The sequence below is a fragment of the Emys orbicularis genome, chromosome 20 (assembly GCF_028017835.1).
Source record: "Emys orbicularis isolate rEmyOrb1 chromosome 20, rEmyOrb1.hap1, whole genome shotgun sequence".
Classification (NCBI taxonomy): domain Eukaryota; kingdom Metazoa; phylum Chordata; order Testudines; family Emydidae; genus Emys; species Emys orbicularis.
Genome location: NC_088702.1, coordinates 360782 through 379781, shown reverse-complemented (window position 1 = coordinate 379781; position 19000 = coordinate 360782). Strand labels below are relative to the sequence as shown.

At 44.9% G+C, this 19000-nt stretch overlaps 1 protein-coding gene across 1 annotated transcript in view; it reads right to left on the bottom strand.

Annotated features, from left to right (window-relative positions):
* Nucleotides 1-8083: 8083 nt before the first annotated feature.
* ASH1L (ASH1 like histone lysine methyltransferase) overlaps nt 8084-19000 on the bottom strand; it is a 145030-nt gene continuing 134113 nt past the window's right edge. The window contains exons 24-29 of the mRNA XM_065419824.1: nt 14673-14811; nt 14175-14347; nt 13651-13817; nt 12321-12361; nt 11222-11523; nt 8084-9634 (exon numbers count right to left, since the gene is read on the bottom strand). Of these exons, the coding sequence (XP_065275896.1) occupies nt 9543-9634; nt 11222-11523; nt 12321-12361; nt 13651-13817; nt 14175-14347; nt 14673-14811 (914 nt within the window). The 3' untranslated portion in view covers nt 8084-9542. The remainder of the gene's footprint in view (nt 9635-11221; nt 11524-12320; nt 12362-13650; nt 13818-14174; nt 14348-14672; nt 14812-19000) is intronic.

Sequence of the window (19000 nt, the reverse complement as noted above, 5' to 3'; positions counted from 1 at the left end):
GGTTGGGCAGCCCCAGCACCATGTAAATACCTGTGACCATAGGAACAAAAAACACTGTCTGGGCAGCAATGGGGGGGAAATAAAAGGTGCAACTGAAACACAGCCCCCTGTCGCTGGATCATTGCAAACCTGGTGCTATGCACAGCCCGCAGGCAGGCGCCAGGAGCGTGTGTCACAGACTCCCCTCCTCCCCGCCCCTGAACCTGTGGCCCTGCACCTAGGGACAGATGTCCCGATTTTATAGGGACAGTCCCGATAATTGGGGCTTTTTCTTACACAGGTGCCTATTACCCCCCCACCCTCTGTCCCGATTTTTCACACTTTCTATCTATCTGGTCACCCGACCTGCACCTCAGAGCTCCAGGGTTCCACTTTCCTGGGCACAAGCATGTCCAGGGCTGTGCTGCCATTTCTGGGCAGCAGGTGGCACAAGCACCCTGCAGGCCAGTGTGTTACCCGCACCCACAAGGGCTAATTGGGATCCCCACGGACCCTGGGCAGCGGGCGGAGGGTGTGTCTGTGTGTGTGTGTGGGGGCAGGGGGGTTCATGGAGGGAAGTGAGGAGTAGTGTGTGGCTGATTACAGGGAGGGGACTGGTGTAGTGGTAAGAGCAGTGGGGGAGTACACAGCTGGGGTGTGGTGGCTAATGGGGGGTACATGGAAGGGGTTGGGGTGGGTAGGCAGGATGGTGGAACAAGGGGGGGCTGGCTATTGGTTGGGGGGGGAGGGCTCAGGGAGCTTGGGGGGATCGGGGCTTGAGTGCTGGCTGGGATGCGCTGTTGCCGCTTGGCCAAGAATTGCTCTGTACTCCCCAGCCTGCAGCTTTTCCCAGCTGCTGCTCAGGTCTAGTGAACCCACAGAGCAACGTCAGAGCAATGGAAATTCCTTGTGGTTCTGAAATGAAGCCAGAGAGGCCCTTGCACGGGGAGACAGCTCTGCCTCACCGGCCCCACAGGCCCCAGCTCCATACACCCCAGGGAATCATGGGCGCTGCGTTGGGCAGTGGTGTTTCCTCCCCCGACAGTTAGTCCCATCTCAGGTTAAATCCTGCTGGGTCTGACGGTGCTGTGCTGCTTGTAAGGCGCTCACAGTTGGTCCCTGCTGGACTCTGTCCCAGCAGGCTGCACGGTAGGGAATCGACCAGAGTGCTGCGTGCAGAGCAGGAGCTGTTTACGGCTTTCATCCCCAGGCCCAGATGGAATCGCTTGCCCTAATGCGAGCCACATTGTTTGTCTATTCTTAGCTGTGAGGGATGTGACCTCAAGTAACCTTTCTGCGGCTGGGCTGAGGCACCTGGGCTGTAAGAGACTGTGATAGGATAGCTGCGTGGGCTTGCTGCCGTTGTCTTGCCAACAGCTGATGGCTGCACCTGTTGTTGTCAAGGGGGTGCCAGTTACAGCGCAGGCTGCACAGCGACAGGGAGGTGGGTTAAACCTCCGAAAGCAGGGACGTGCTTGTACAGCGATACCTCAGGGAAAGATACACCACAAACTATGGCCATGAAAGCCTACAAAGGCATGAGCTGAAGGGTGCGAAGCCCAAGGGTTGAAGGCAGGGGGAGGGACGTGCAGGCTGCAGTGTGGCTCTAGGCCCAAGGGAAAATATAACAGGCATAGCTGTGACATGTTTCCTCATGGCTTGGGGTATGCAGAATGACACAGGCCCAGTGCTGGACCAGCCCTGCCCCAGCCACGGGATAAGCCACCTAAAGCCTGTTGTTTCCTGGTGCAGCTGTTCCACCTATTGCGCTTGCTCCCAGGGGACTGGAGTGACGTGTGCTAAGACACGATTGAGCCATCACAGCGAGCTGAGCAGGTTAGCCGTGGCCAAACACGGTGCATGGGCACAAGCCTGGCTGAGGGGGCAGTAGGGCTTCATGTCGTCGTCCCGTCCCCCCCCCCCCCCCCCCCTAAACACAATGCAATTGCTGGTGACTGCTCAGAAGTCAAAGCCGGCCTCGGCTGGCAAAGCGTTCATTCTAATGTGCGGCTGCTCTTTGAGCCAGTGGGCTCCAGAATTTGGGTTTTTTTGTTAAACCTTTTCCTCCTAGCCTTCTCTGGGCAGCTGGGCGTATACTGCTCCATTCACACCACCATCCCCTAGGTTGTGAGGGTTGTCCCCGTGCTTGGCTCTGTCACCTGTTGAGACTAGCTTCTGCTACTTGAACACAAGCGCAGCACTGACCCAACATAGTGTGGGGAGGAGTTCAGGAAGCCTGGACAAAATATGCCCCCCTCCCAGCCCTGTCACACCCATGGGAGGGACTGATGTGGTGAGACTATGCTAAGTGAGGCTGCTCCCAAACTCATGCCAGCTGATCTTTAGCACAGTGTCACAGCAAGCCTGCTAGGGTGCAGGCAGCATGGGCGTCCTACATGACGATAGAGGACCAGCATGTGAAAGGGCTGCTAGGTTTTCTTTTGTGTGGGGTGAAGGGAAGTTGCCTTTGTGTGTTTGAACATGACCAACATATGCAGCTTCACAACTGACCATTCCAGAAAAGGCCTGAAGTGTCTCTGAGCTGGTTTCCCCCCCTCCCCCCACCTCCCGCACTGCCAGTGAGTTATATTATCCATATAGCTCTTATTTAAGTCTGGAAGGGGCAGGGGTGCAGCATCTGCTCCCCATGCAAAGGAATGAGCAGGGCTCAGGTCCTAGCAGCAGATGCTGACTTCAATGAGGCACAGCACATTGTGTCTTCATGCTGTTTGTCAGTCCCTGTGTCTCAATTTCTTGGTGGCTGGAGGAACATTTGACTTTCTCATATGCAAGCCAAGTACCAGAAATAAAGCGTGCTGGAGCCTGCACAAGGGAGACAGGAGACACAGGGCTCCAGGCACACATGCTGTGAGCCCATGCTAAAAGTCCCACACCCTGCAGTGTCTAGTCCACACATTTGGTGGCTGCCTCTGCTCCCCACCCCACACCTCCTCCAGTGTCACCCCCTGATTTATCTTCATTCCCTATTTAGCCACTCATTCCTGCTCTTAGTTTTTAGTGGGCATAGCTGCAGAGGCCCCAGTGTGTTGGGTGCTGCTCCCCCCTGCCCCCCCCCCCCCAGTGCGAGACAGTCCCTGCTCCAAAGTACTTACAGGCTAAACAAACCAGCTAGACAAAGGGTGGGCGCCCAAAAGCAGAAATAGTCCCATTTTACAGATGGGAGCCTGAAATATACAGACATTAAGTGACTTGCCCAAAGTCACACAAGGAGTCAGTAGCAGAGCTGGGCATTGAACCATGATCACCAGAGTTCCAGCCCAATCTCTTAACCCGACCCTGGCTTCCGCAACAAACTAGATGTTGATTGCCATGAACATGCAGGAGGGAGGAGCAAGCAGACCCATCCCTTTTATATGTATCCTCAATTCCTCAGCATCTCCCCAGATCCAGTCTCCTGGATTCTTATGCTCTTGGCTTTATTTCCCTCCCCCCTTCATTCCAAGATGTCTCTTTATTACTCCCTGCACCAAGGCACTGCTCCCGCAGCAGCAGCAGCTATGGGATACACTTTCCCTGTGGCAGCAGCTCTCCCTGCCCCAGGGATAGGGGACACTGGACTTTCCTGCTGGGCTGATAGGGTACTTGCCTCTTTTTGAGAAGGGACAAGCTCACTGAGGGCATCCATAATGGGGATAGCTTGGGGCTAGGCAGTCCCCGCCCCCCCAATCTCTTCCATTCCTGCTTGCTCTGTCATACTGGCTTGCTAGCAAATGTCTTTCCTGAATGGACTGGGCTTCCTCCATTTGTCTCCTGCAGGGGAAGAAATCTATGGCTGACTGGTGATATCGGCATGAATGGGATGCGGGAGGCGGGGGCATGTAGGGTACTGCAGTTCAGACCCTCCCCCGCAACAACGACTGTACTTCCACTCCACCTTATAACAGCTCTGCATCCCTTGGGAAAAGCAGTGATGTGCTAGTGACATGGAGGTTGACACAATCAACAGGCAACACACTAGCCCTGCTGAGTGATTGAGTTTCCCATTTACAAAGGACACTGCATTCTTGACATGCCCTGAGACCATCGTACATGTGCCTTGGGCACCTGGTTGTCTGCAGCATGCTTTGTGCCTCGGAAAGATGATGATCTCAGAGTACCTACCATAGCAGATGTGCAAGCAAGAGCCAGCCAGGGCCCATGGGCTGCATAACAAGCTACTCTCAAAACTGGTGCGGGGGCAACAGGCCAGTGTGTGAAAGTGCCTTGCTCCCACATTAATTAATTTACCCTCTCACACACAAGGAATGAGTCAGTGTCAGAGCTAGGAATAGAGTTCAGGAATTCCTGGTTCCTAGTACTTTCTCTACTGACAGGGCCTAGCCTCGCTCTTCACCTTGCCCTTGGGGAGGCTGTAGTAGGAGGTAGTCCTGGGCCTGACACTCAACTGTTGGCCATTTATTTAGCAGCAAATTGATTAAACATACAAATTTGCTGAGAGCCAGTCTCTCACTCAATGGTACCTGCCCCACAGGACTATGAGAGCATTTCCAATAGTTTATTTGCAGGATAAATATTGCACATGCTGCTGAGAGTTAGAAGAGACACCCCAAGACACTGGACATCTGCTTCAGTGTTCGGGATTTGAGCGCTGGCACATGAACCAATTGCCAGTGAGGGCCTGTGTACCCTCCCCTTCCCACTATACAGAAATGTGATTAAAAGGTGGGTTGTATGTCAGTATAAACGGGTGGTTTACTCCTAATTGTGAAGCTGGAGTTGGTGCCTGTGGAAAGTCTGCTTCAAGGTGGCGTCTCACAGAAAAGCAAAGCACAATTAATCTGGGATTCTTTCAGTCAACTGACCACAGAAGAAAGTAGGCTTCCCCAGTAAGAAATTTCCATAGCCTTCTCCATGGCTTAACGAGTTTCTTTCTGAGCACCCCTAGGCAAGCCAGAAATGACCTCAGAAAGGCTGAGTCACCTATCCTGCACTGCTACAAACTAACATAGATGGTGTGTGAGGCCACTCAAAGTCTTTACATGTGCAATTACTATGTGTGGCACCTGCACTGACCAGGTCTATTAACTTTCGCAGAATATTAAAGAGTTGGATTGAATGGGGCCTGAGTTGATAGCCTTTTCCATCTCCAGTGCCCATGATTCCATGACTAGGCACGTATTCTTTGATTCACAGTTTTTCAATTGTTTTAGGCCTAATCAAGGTTACAATTTGTTTCAAGTGGAATAACTGGGCATAGGAATTACTATCCCTCAGAGTTCAACCCCAAGGAGATCCTGACCCATAGCTGCTGGTGAAAGATTTTCTTCAGTTCTAAGTCAGGTAGCATTTAAGTGGGCTCTAATCTGAAATATATAACTCCTGTTGCCGAAATATCATTTGTCAGTTGGAGCTGGAAATTTGCTTGTCTAGTTCTGGCATCAGCCCTGCCTTTTCCTGCTGTAGGGGTGTGAGACGAGCCTAGCCCCCTCGAGCTCTGCCTTGTACATAAGTATCCTCATGTCCGGGAGACCATCAAAGCCAGGTATTGTTACAGTAATGGAAATGGTGTAACCTTAAAGCAATGCTGTTTGTTCATTCCTTTTCTTGGCATGGTATGTTCAGCACTGGAAACTTAACTGGCTTGGCATTTCCCATCCCTGCTGTGGATGCAACACAGAGTGCACACTAGCCCAGTTTCTGACTTGAAAAGTTGATAGCCACTATTCTTAGGACCCAGCTTTCCTGCTAGTGGGTTTCTGAATGACCTTCTAGGCCAGAGAGACACTTTTAAACCCTTTAAATGACATTTTAATAGCATGAGCCATATTTTGGTAACTGGTCATTGTTCTATATGACAGGATAAAGGGCTTATTTTATTCTGTTCTTACTTCCATCTCTCCGTGCAATTCTTAGCCTCAGACAAGGGACACTGCATCTTAATTGGAATGTTATTTTGCTTGCATGTGCTGTGTGTATGTATGATTGAATTCCACAGCTGTCTCTGGACTCTGAAATGGGGTCAGCCTGGCAGGAGATGAATCCAGGTGCTTTTCAATTAATTGTTTAATAATACAGTCCTTGAGATGATGTCTGCAGCATGGAGGGAATGAATGCAAACGTATGGGTCAGATGAAGCATTTTAATGGTAATACAAAGAGTCAGCCCAGGGGCTGGGCTCCCATATCAGTATGCTTATTTTTCTGTATGTTACATTACAGCAGTCGGCAAGAAACCATTCTGTCCTGAGCGACCAATACAAATAGACAGCAAAATGTTCCTGGTAACTGCTCCATTTTCCTGTGAAATACAGGAATTCCTTAACATATGGGAACTCTGGAGGCCATTAAGTTAACAGAGCAGGATAGTGACCTGAGTCTCATGTCACCTCCTCTATCTGCAGCAGAGTACAGGCTAAGCACCTCAAAGGATTCAGAACAGCCTTCTTGGAAGGTCAGGGTCCCAACCTCAGAGGGAGGAGCTGAGTGGACTGACTCCCAGGTGAACTTCTGAGGAAAGGTGTGACAAGGGACCTAGTGCAGTCTTGGGGAAGCCAGAGCCAGGGGTCAGGTTATTAGAAATGACCCAAAGAATGCGATTTCTAAGGGTTTTTGGTGTTGTCTCCTACGTGCATTCCACTCGCAATGTGTCCAACAATGCAACAAGACTCTACTGAGGAGAGTCAAAAGTCCCAAAAGGGGATGGTAGTACTTGGCCAGGCTGAATGCTTCAAGGGACTCCAACTGTCCCTTATTCTTTCCTAAATCACCTTTTTGTTTTTTTGGCTATTTCCTTTCATATGGGACATGGTTAGCTGTTACAATGTCAATGTATTTATCTGGCACTCCCTCTGATCTATGATTAGTGCCAGTGAACATGCAGGATATGGTGCCACTTTGAGATTAGTTTGTGGTTACTGGCGTTGATACAGAGAATTTAGCAGGAATTGGGGCAGTGATCTGAGGGCATACAATTGCCCTTGATTTTGGATATGGGGATTTGGATATGGGCATCATATTTATAGGTTTAATGACTCATATACCAACCTGCAAACATGTGCAATCAAGGTTATACATCCCTCTGCTTCCTAATACTGGATGCCTGGGCCTTGTGCTGCAGCTCCATTTAGGCTCCTTGCACCTCCACTGTGATTCATATCAAGGTGTATTCAGTGCCTGCACACATGCTGTCAGCATCCTTTCTACTACAGGCTGTACAGCAGCAGGAAAAACAACAGCACCACAACTATATCTGCTCAGTATGCCAACAGTGATCTGGCAATGTGATATTCAAAGGAGATGGGGCAGCCATACAACTTAAAAAAAGGCTGTAAGAAACTTTTGAACACATCACAGGAACTGTTGGGACAAAGAAGCAAAAAAGTGAAATCAAGGACGTGTGAAAGAAAAACCCCCACAAGTCATCAATAGGAAAAGTTTTTCCATTTAATACTAGACTCTCTCAGGATTGAGATGCAGGCTTTTTATGCAATTACATCCAATGTTAAAATTGGTAATACATAATTTACAAAGATTAACATCAAAACAATGATCTATTTAGATATGCTTTTGTAAAAAGGAAATATATTAGCAGCATTTATTTTCAGCAATCACACAGCCTACACCCATGCAGACTAAGAGTTCATATCTATTTGCAATAATGTAGTGCTTCCTGGTCTTAAAACAGCGATCCTGGTGACACACTGGTCTTCTCATTATTATAAAATAACCAAAAAATAAAAAAAGTCATTAATTTCTACACCAGTAAGAAAAACAATTCTTTGCACTTACCTAACATTTGATTGTCTAAAAAACATTTTGTTTAGTCTTTCAACAAAAGAAAGATAAAATGACAGAGCTAGTGTCTTGCTTCTGTATGCACTTTATTTTTTTAAAAAGTTTTTAGTGTTTAACACCGTTTGAGACAATGATTTCTGTTATTAACTAAATGAGACAACCCAAAATTTTGGACATGCGATATTCCTACTACACGCACGAGTATTTTATACTCAGGGTTCCTGGTACTGTACAGTGCTTCTCTACAGTAAGAAAATATTCCAAACTATTTTCTTATTTCTTTTTTTTTTTAATAAAATATTTTTTTCCTCAAAGGGTTTTTTCCTTTCTTTTTTTTTCTTTTTAAATCAACACATAAAAGTTAATGGAATGAGTCATGTTCCACTAAGAGTAAAATAATAATTATAATAATAACAAGAATGTACATTAGGACAAGCTTGGTCCATTAAAAAGGAACATGTAACTACCGTATTGCTTTACATCCACGCAGCAGATATATACAACTTGGCACATTAAAAACTGGTTTTTCTTATAAGAACATCTAAAACAGGACTGTATATGCATATGTACGTCTGAAAGACAAAAAAGCAAAGCTATTTTAAAGGGGCAGTGTATGCCTACTGCCCCCTCCCTTTGCCACTAGCAAGGCCTGACCCAGAGACAGATGACAGCTTCACGGCACTGGCTATTGGGGAAGGTTACATGTTGAAATACAGGGGATCCCAGTACAGCACTAGTTTATGGCAAACTATGGCAATCACAATTTCATGCAGTGAAAAGTTAGCGCCTTGGCTGTAGCCTTTGGGAGCAACACTTTCATAACGGCAGAGAGAGGGAGTGGTAAAATACACTGTCTCTTTAAGAGGCAGACGTTTTAAGCTGTACAGTTAGAACACAAGAATAGTGTTATTAGTTGATATATTCTACAGTTCACAACAAATACTCGCTCTGAATACTGCTTGACGGTTCATGTAGTGAAGGTTTCTTTTTTTATCTTCTTTTAACAGATTTTAATTTGCACAACACATTGGACACACAAGAACCACAGCTTATCAAAAAAACCAACAGCAATGGTGTCGTCAGGATTCGACTCGCTTTATAAAATTTCTCTGCAGAAAAAATGTGAAAAATTACACACCCCCATTTCAGGATGCGGAACAACAAGTGCTTCGAACAACCAACTCTCGTTTCACTCTGAGCTGACTGGGGGCTTTTCCTCTCTACAGATCAAAGGAGCATCTGGGCACTGGCCGTTTCACGGTGAACCTTTTATACATCCTGGTACATTTCTTCCCTCTCTGAACTTGTGCAAAACTGAGGCCGCTCCTTTAGGGCAGCCTTTATTTTAATCCATTGGGCCTTCACCCTCCCTATGGACTTCATACATTGGTACACGCCACTGGCAGTGCCGACGGTATCTTGTACAATCATAGGACAACTGGTCTGTATGGGGAATATTCTCATCAGAGTAAATCAGTCCTCCATCCTTCTATTTACCCCCTCTTTTTCCCTCCAAGTGGGGACATTAAGCAAAAATAAATTAAATCTGACCATCTTGGACGAATAATCACAAGGTTTTCTCAGTACCTAACATCGATACAAGGCACGCCCAACAACACACACACCATAAGAGCACTGCAGAGCAAGGCAGGGCCACCTGCCTGCCCAGACTTCTAAGTGCTAACTGTATTTATGTCAGTTTTCTTCTACCCATCTCTCCTTGGTTGGTGTACAGGAAGGAGGGGGCTTCCCCATCAGTCTCTAGCAGACCTGGTAGTGGACTCCAGATCACAGTCTGTTGCTGGGACATCACTTCCTGAAGCTGCTCTCCAGGATGGTGAGAGTACGCCTCCTCAATTTTCTTCCTGATCCTTCCTCCAGCAGGTAAGTGACATCAATAGCTGCAACAGACCACAGGGTTCTTAATAAGGAGCTGATACAGTACTACTCATTGTACCTGATGCTCTAGTATTAATCCCTGTAACATGACAGAGGAGTGTGGTCTACTGGTCTGAGCACAGAAACTCCTAGGTTCTAATTCTGATGTTACATTAAACTCTCTCTAAGGCATAGGGCAAGTCTCTAAAGAACTGATCCAAAGCCCACTGAAGTCAATTAGAGTTTTAATTCACTTCAATGGGCTTTGGATAAAGCCCTCAATCTCTTGTGCCTTTCTCTCAATCTTCTCATCTGTAAACCAGAGACAATAATAATTAAACTACCTATCTCACTGGAGGGAGGGAGTGAATAATTAGTAATGACAATGCGATATGAAAGTCCTATATAAATGCCTGTTTCATTATTAACAGGAGATTTCACTCATCTATATAGTGGGAATTGCAAATGCTTCATATATAGGGCCCTACCAAATTCTTGGTCCATTTTGATCAATTTCATGGTCATAGGATTTTAAAAATCGTAAATTTCATGATTTCAGTTATTTAAATCTGAAATTTCACAGTGTTGTAATTGTAGGAGTCCTGACCCAAAAAGGACTTGTGTGGGGGTGGGGGTTGCAAGATTATTGTACGAGGGTGTGCGGTACTGCTACCCTTACTTCTGCGCTGCTGCTGGCGGCGGCACTGCCTTCAGAGCTGGGGCAGGTGGAGAGAGACGGCTGTTGGCCAGGAGTCCAGTTCTGAAGGCAGAGTCACCGCCAGCAGCAGCGCAGAAGTAAAGATGGCAGGTATGGTATTGTCACCTTTACTTTTGCGCTGCTGCCTGCAGAGCTGGGCCCTCAGTCAGCAGCTGCCACTTTCCAGCCACCCAGCTCTTAAGATAGCAGTGCAGAAGTAAGGGTGGCATGGTATGGTATTGCCATCCTTACTTCTGCACGGCTGCTGGTGGGGCATCACCTTCAGAGCTGGCCACCCGGCCAACAGCTGCCACTCTCCGGCCACCCAGCTCTGAAGGCAGTGCAAGAAGTAAGGGTGGCAATACCACAACTCTCCCTAAAATAACCTTGCAATCCCCCTGCAACTCCCTTTTGGGTCAGGATGCCCCAATTCTCACCTGTGAAATCTGTATAGTATAGGGTAAAAGCACATAAAAGACAAGATTTCATGGGGGAAGACCAGATTTCATGGTCGGTGATGTGTTTTTCATGGCTGTGAATTTGGTATGGCCCTATTCATAAGAATGGCCCTACTGGGTCAGACCAAGGGTCCATCTAGCCCAGTATCCTGTCTTCCGACAGTGGCCAGTGCCAGGTGCCCCAGAGGGAATGAACAGAACAGGTAATAATCAAGTGATCCATCCCCTGTTGCTCATTCCCAGCTTCTGGCAAACAGAGGCTAGGACACCATTCCAGCCCATCCTGGCTAATAGGAAACATTTGTGCGGAAAACACTGGGCACAAATCATGTCCAGTAGCAATGAGTTCAGTTAAAAACATTTGCTTTACTAATATGCCATGCATGACTCCAAAAACAAACCTAGAGAGGAAATCATTGTATTGCAGTGTACTGAGGGAAGGGGTGTTTGCTCACCATTTTTCCCTGGGATTTTCTCTAAGAGGTTGAGCAGGATTTGATTAAGTCTCTCTCTCTGAATATGCCGCCTTTCCTCTGGAGTGCACAGTTGTCTTGTGACAGAGTTACTTTCCTCCACCTTTTTATCATTCTCACAGCCCTCACTAGAGACTGCCTCTCTCTCTGGCTCTTCCAGGCTGCGCATCTCATTTGAAGCTTGTTCTTGGCTTGCTAGCACATCCTCAATGAGTGGAAGAGGATCTTCTTCTTGGTTCAGGTCTTTGATCTGTGGCTTTGAGCGGTCTGTCTTCCACGATGATCTAGCAGGGAGAGAGAGGTTTAAAGATCATAGTTTTGGAGACACTTGACAGAAAGGTCAATTGTCAATGAGTCAGCAACCCCAGCTGTGGAGGGGCTTATGAATTTTCTATGGTTTGGAGTCAATCACACAGTAGAATCCATGAAGGGGAAATCTGCAGCCAGACACAGTAATTATAAAGCATGAGAGGCAATGCCCATAGCATTAGCTTACCTTGCAAAGCTGCAAATGTTATTGCACATTTCCTGGGTTACTTCTGCATATTTAAAAAATAAAACATAATTCTCCTACTACCCTGAAAAATTATTCCCCCCCCCCCAAGTGCCTAAGCTCAGGATCCACTGAGAACTTTCTCTCTAATCTTCAACAGTCTTGACTAGTGTTTTTAATCCCCCAAATGGCATAAGACTGTGGGATCTCTGAGAGCCTCATCCTGATGTCAATCTGCATCACCCTCTGTTTAGGGATCTCTAGTGGCTATTCTGCCTTTGCAGTGGTGGGCCCTACGGCTCCCATGACACGTCTCAAACTGCTTCTGCCCACTTTCAAGAGCACCTAACCCCCCTCTCTTTCTGCAAATGTGTTTTAGGAGGATTGCTGCTGGCTCCATATTTATTACTGTTCCCTCATGTTCCCTCTCACTCGTATCTGTTTGAATTTTGAGCAGGTTGTTTTTAATTACTTGGCTTTACTGTTTTTACAGCATCTCAAGGGTATTGATAGGGCATGGGTGGTTTACAAATAAAAACAACTATCCCACCTCTTTCACTAAAGAACAACTCAGTAGGTAGGACTCACCTGCCTCCATTTCTCTTGTAGTTGTCTGGTACATAATGAGGCTACAACAATAATAAAGGTCACAGTTAAACAAAGCACTAAGAGCTCAGCATTGGACAGTATAAAAATATCACAAATTAAATCCAACGTAGAAGGAAGAGCTGGCCTGCCTCATGCATTGGACTTTAGTGGCTTAGGAAAAGGGATTGAGACCCATCATGATAAATACAGGGTGAAGGCAGAGAACTAATCACCCCTTAGGACCAGTCCTTATTACTCATCTCTTAACACTGCAACCCTCTAGGTCTCCTGGGTAAGTTTAAAAATCAGTGGGATATTTTGCTATAAAACACTCCTATTCAGAGAGCCAGATTTTCCCTCTGTAGGAATATGGACAGAACCTCTAGATCAAATACAAGCGCTCGCTGCTCCTGAGGAGGAGAAACAAGCTCTCAGCTATGAAAGCTCTGCCAAGTCAGGTGCTTCTGAGCTTGGGGACTAAGCTGCTGACCCTGCTAGGGGAAGGGGTGTGTACAGGGAGCAGCTAGTACTTCCAGGGAGTGGGGTGGTGAGTGCGAGAGACAGGAAAATGTGAAGGTATCAATGCTTGAGATAGGGAGAGGCACTGCACTCCATGGTCTGGTAGCCTATCTGGAGTTCTCTTTTTGATAAGAGACATGTCATTTTCAGTGCTGAAGGTCAATGATATGCAATTTAATGGCGCTGAGAGAGAAAATTTGAAATTACTCCTGTTCTATTGAGAACCGTTGTTTAGGGTTGGCTGCTCAAAACAACTTTTAGCAGAGCCACGGACTTGGGATAGTTAGACACAGAATGTGAGATGCGCTTACACTGTAAGCAGTTCGGGGCAGGGAGCAAGTCTCTAAACAAATTAATGTTAATAATGTTACTATTAATATTAACGCCCAGGAGTACAAAGCCAGCACAGACAGGGTAACTGTGGGGCTATTTTCTGTGAAGTTCACTGAAATATGAAAATGTGCTGCAACTGCTGAATTGTTGCTTGAGTCAAGGTTCAAGTTGTCTCCAGCCAGGAATGTCCTTGGTGAAAGCAGCACTGGGGTTTCTGTTGGAAACCAGGATGTTCGGCCTTACACATCTCCATTCGTTCTAAGTGCATTTGCCTGAGAATTGGCAATGGTCTGCCTGCAATCAATTTTCTTTTCAGATTCTTTTCTGATCAACTTTCTATCCAGTCTGAGTGTAGTGTTAACATGTCAGTTCTCCTTGGTTTACCAGGCTTCATTCAGAAGCAGGGAGGCAAGAGTTTTCCAAGACTGTGTTCTGTCTTATATTAAGAAACTGAAAGGTCATTAGAAGAGACACTTACTGAGAAGTCTCTCTTGGGTGTGAGTTTCTTGGGGAAGTGGTCAAAGGCATACGGCTTGGTGCAGACAGGATAGCGATTCCGGTGGATTTTATAGAAGAGGTGGGCTGATTTATCAAGGCGGTAATCACAGATATACACATCCTGCTCCTTCACTCCTTTTGGCCTCCCTGCAGTTACAGCAAAAACCAAAGTACATATAGCATTCCAGGACAAGAACAAACAGCATACACTATGGTATAGAGATTTATTGTGAGCACTTACACTGAAGTCCCAGCTACTCTTGTTCTACTCAATTCAGATTCGTAACAAACAGGGGAATCTCTAATTCAATTTAAGAAAGAAACTTCCTTGCTCTAATCCCACTATACACCCATCCACATGTACAATATATGAAAAAACTAATGAGTAGAGAAGGAAAATGCAAGGAGGTGGGGCTGAGGAGAGCTGATGTGAAGGGTAAAGAGGAGGAAGGGAGCATTCTCTATTGTAAGTGTTTATTTTCTCACCGAATAAAGCCTGCTTACCTTTACAGTAGGTATAGAGGTCCAGCACACAGCAAGTCCCCACCACAGCCTCTAAGGGGATAATCTCATACAGTGGCACCCGGAACAGCTCATTGTGATAAAACCTTCGGGAAGGGGAGTGGTGGGTTTCATGTGGACGGAAATAATGATGACCAAATGCAAACCGCTCCTCTCTGTTAAAAGGTGTGAGAGACAGAGAGACTATTTCCCTTGAGCTGTGGTTTTGACTTCACTTTATGCCCTATATTCACCACTCTTTTTGAGTTATCTATATTGCCCTTTTAGCATTGGTTATGACCACAGACAAGGTCACATCAATGAGCCTTGTGTCTTCTTGTTTACCCCTTCAGCAAATACCAATTCCAGTCTGATCTCTAGATTTTGTGTCATTAAAAAAACAACCTTTTCTTTACACTATTTAAAGAAGACTATTGCAAGTAATTCTATTTTCAGCAGATACCCAAAATGTCTTGAGTGCAGAAGGTGCCTTGAACATACTTTTCATTTTTCCAAAGTTTTTCTATGCGGAAGATATCAAGTTTCTCCCTGTTAATGTGGGATAGCAGCCGGTAGGACTGCCGGACAGGGTGCCCATCTGGAGTTCTTCGGCTGTCTCTCATCAGATATACGCAGTCACCTGGCAATAGGCACAAGAGACACATCCTGTAAAGAACGTCTCGTGTGACACAGTGGCCCAAAAACAGAGAAGAGGCTGGTTTAGTTAAAACAATAACATGACACAGCTGCCCCATATTTAACTCTGAAAGAGTAAAATACAACTAATGCAGAGCCAGTGAACAAGGGTCAGATTGCCTTGGTCTCCTTCATGACACATTCTACTAGCAGAGAACGAAACATAACTTGAATTTTATGTCCCCAGTCAAAAATGACAACACAGATTCATTGATTCCAAGGCCAGAAGGGACCACTGTGATCAGGGGTTTGACTTCCTGTATAACACAAGTATAGAACTTCCCCAAAGTAATTCCTAGAGCATATCTTTTAGAAAAGAATCCACTCTTGATTTCAAAATTTTGAGCGACAAAGAATCAACCATGACCCTTGGTAAATGGTTCTAATGGTTAATTACCCCCACTGTGAAACAGTTACTCCTTACACCCAGTCTGAAATTGTCTAGTTTAAACTTCTAGCCATTCGATCATGTCATACCTTTTTCTGCTAGACTGAAGAGCCTATTTGTTTCCCATGTAGATACTTATAGACTTTACTCAGGTCACCCCTTATCTTTTTGTTAAGCTAAATAGATTGAGCTCCTTGAATCTCTCACTATAAGGCATGTTTTCTAATCCTTTAATCATTCTCATGGCTCTTCTCTGAACCCTCTCTAATTTATTAACATCCTTCTTGAATTGTGGGCACCAGGAATGGACACAGTACTCCAGCAATGGTCACACCAGTGCCAAATACAGAGGTAAAATAACCTTTCTAGTCCTACTCGAGATTCCCTGATTTATTCTTCCAAGGATCATATTAGCCTTTTTGGTCACAGCATCGTACTGGGAGATCATGTTCAGCTGATTATCCATCATGACCCGCAAATCTTTTTCAGTCACTGTTTCCAAGGATAGAGTCCCCCATCCTGTAAGTATGGCCTACATTTTTTGTTCCTAGATGTATACATTTAGCGGTATTAAAACACATATTTTGTCTTGCACCCAGTTTACCAAGAGATTACATGGTGCTCTGAATCAGCAACCTGTCCTCTTTATTATTTACAACTCCCCCAATTTTTATGTTATCTGCAAACTTCATAGTGAGGATTTTATGTTTTCTACCAAGTCATTGATAAAAGCATAGGGCCAAGAACAAATCCCTGCAGGATCCTACTGGAGACACACGTGACTGATGAAGATTCCCTGTTTAAAATTACATTTTGAGACTTATTGATTAGTCAGTTTTTAATCCACTTAATGTGTGCCATGTTAATTTTATATTCTAGTTTTTTTAATCAAAATGTTATGTGGTACCAACTCAAATGCCTTAAGGAAGTCTAAGTATATTATGTCAACGCTATTACATTTATCAACTAAATGTGTAAACTTATCAAAATGAAATCAAGTTAGTTTGACAGAATCTATTTTCCATACACTCATGTTGATTTACATTATTCTCTTTAAATTATTTTTTAATTGAGCCCTGTATCAGGTGCTTCACTGTCTTGCCAGGGATTGATGTCAGAGTGACAGGCCTATAATTACCTGGGTCATCCTGTTTATCCTTTTAAAAATCAGATACAGCATTAGCTTTTATCCAGTCTTCTGGAACTTTCCTGATGCTCCAAGGCTTATTGAAAAATCAACATTAATGGTCCAGTGAGCTCCTTAGCCAGCTCTGTTAAAATACTTGGATGCAAGTTATCTGGACCTGCCGATTTTAAAATGTATAACTGCAGTAGCTTCTGTTTGATGATAATGTGCTATCACCACATGATAAGACTATATCATGTTTTTTTCCCCAAATACAGAACAGAAATATTTATTGAACACTTCTGCATTTTTTGCATTATTAATGATGATTCTACCATTTCTATCTAGTAATGGATCAATACCATTGTCAGTATTCTTTTTGTTCCTATATACACCTCTACCCTGATATAACGCGAACTGATATAACACAAATTCGGATATAACGCGGTAAAGCAGCGCTCCGGGGGGGCAGGGCTGCACACATCCGCTCCGGCGGATCAAAGCATGTTCGATATAACGCGATTTTACCTATAACGCGGTAAGATTTTTTGGCTCCCGAGGACAGCGTTATATCAGGGTAGAGGTGTATTAAAAAACCCTCCTCATCATCCTTAACTCTGCTGGCCATAGATTTCTCCGTGTCCCTTTGCTTCCCTTATCAATTTTCTACAAGTCTGAACTTCTGATTTATTTTCATTACTATCAACTTCCCTTTTCTTCCAATTTTGTTTTATTTTATATATATATATATATAAAATAAATAAAAACAGCTGGCTTCACTCACTTCTAAACTAAATTGTTTTTTTTAAACCAGCACAGCCTTATTCCTCAATTGTGGCTTACTGGCTATCTATAAGGAGTTCTTAAATGATTCCCAATTATCAATCAAATTTTTCTGATTAAATTCTTCCTCCTAGCTGATTGAGCTCATAATTGTTTTCAGCTTTGTGAAATTCGCCCTATTAAAGCATCAAGTATATATATTACTTGTGCACTTTATTCTGCTTGCACATTATAAATGCAACCAAGTCATGGTCATGTGTACCCAAGCTACTATTAATTATTAGCTCAGTTATCAGTTCTTCTTTATCTGTTAGGACAAGGTCTAATAAAGAATTCCTCCCTGTTGTCTACAACATATGAGAAAATAAAAATAAATTATCAAAGGGGGTAGGACTGACAGCAAAAGAGGATTTGGCTAGTAAAACATGTTATTCAAATTTGTAATCGTAACTGTAATGTTCTCTAGGCTACCTAGAGAACAAGTCATTGATGGGAAAGAAGATCATTGATCAAAAAAGCACTAAGCCTCTGACTACTCTCACAGAACTCTAACAGGAGTAAAGCTCCTGAGAGATACATGCAGCTCAGAGGAAATAGATTAAAGAGGGCCGAGCAAAGGGAGTATTCTTCAGAATTGTGACTCTGCTCAGTGTAACCATGGGACAATTCCAGGGTTGCCCGGGGGAGGGGGGGGGCGCAAGTGGGGCAATTTGCCACGGGGCCCCCATGAGAATATAGTTTCTATAGTATTGCAACTTTTTTTTATGGAAGGGGCCCCCGAAATTGCTTTGCCCTGGGCCCCCTGAATCCTCTGGGCAGCCCTGGACAATTCCATGAACTTCTGCTTGTTCTTTACCAATGAAAGGAAGAAATAGCAGGGAAGTGAGTGTGGCCCAGAATTCAGAGCAAGCGAGAATGCTAGAGAAATGCACAGTGTCATTCAAAATGCCACCGGATTTAATGTGCAATATTTTATGATATTTCCAACTGTATCTGAATCCATTCACAATGAATGAAAAACTGTGAAGGACAGCAAGTTCTTCAGCCCAAGGCAGTTAGTGGTTCTGTGTAGGGCCCTGCAAAGCTGAGCCCTTTTTACATGCAGACAGAAACTGGTGTTTGTTTGCAAAACCCACTATCCATTTGTATTCTCCTCACAGATTGATATCATCTGGGAAGGGAAAAAAATAGCTTTTTCAACTAACTTCTCCCACTTCAGTTCAGAGTAGGTTCAGTCTGTGCCTTGGTTACTTCCAAAACTTCACACAAGAGATGCCAGGCCACTGGGGCTGCAGTCTGAGAAGTCAAGTTCCATGAAGACCTGAAAGGTCTCATGATCCCTGGGCCTTTTCAGTCAATTTTTGGATTAAATAATAATAAAAAAAAGTTAAATATATCATTTGTCAAATTTGTACATATTAAAAAGGGGCTCTGAGACTCCTCTACCTCCTTTTCCTATTAAAAGGCCCGTGAGGCAAACCTTCCATGATGAGATAGGCTGCTGGCTTTCAGTGGCACTCCCACTGCCCGGGTCCTGGCCACCGGTCCAGGGGGCTCTGCATTTTAATTTAATTTTAAATAATAATAATAATAATAATATATGGAGATATACCTATCTCCTAGAACTGGAAGGGACCCTGAAAGGTCATCGAGTCCAGCCCCCTGCCTTCACTAGCAGGACCAAGTACTGATTTTGCCCCAGATCCCTAAGTGGCCCCGTCAAGGATTGAACTCACAACCCTGGGTTTAGCAGGCCAATGCTCAAACCACTGAGCTATCCCTCCCCCCATGAAGCTTCTTAAACATTTTAAAAACCTTATTTACTTTACTACGACA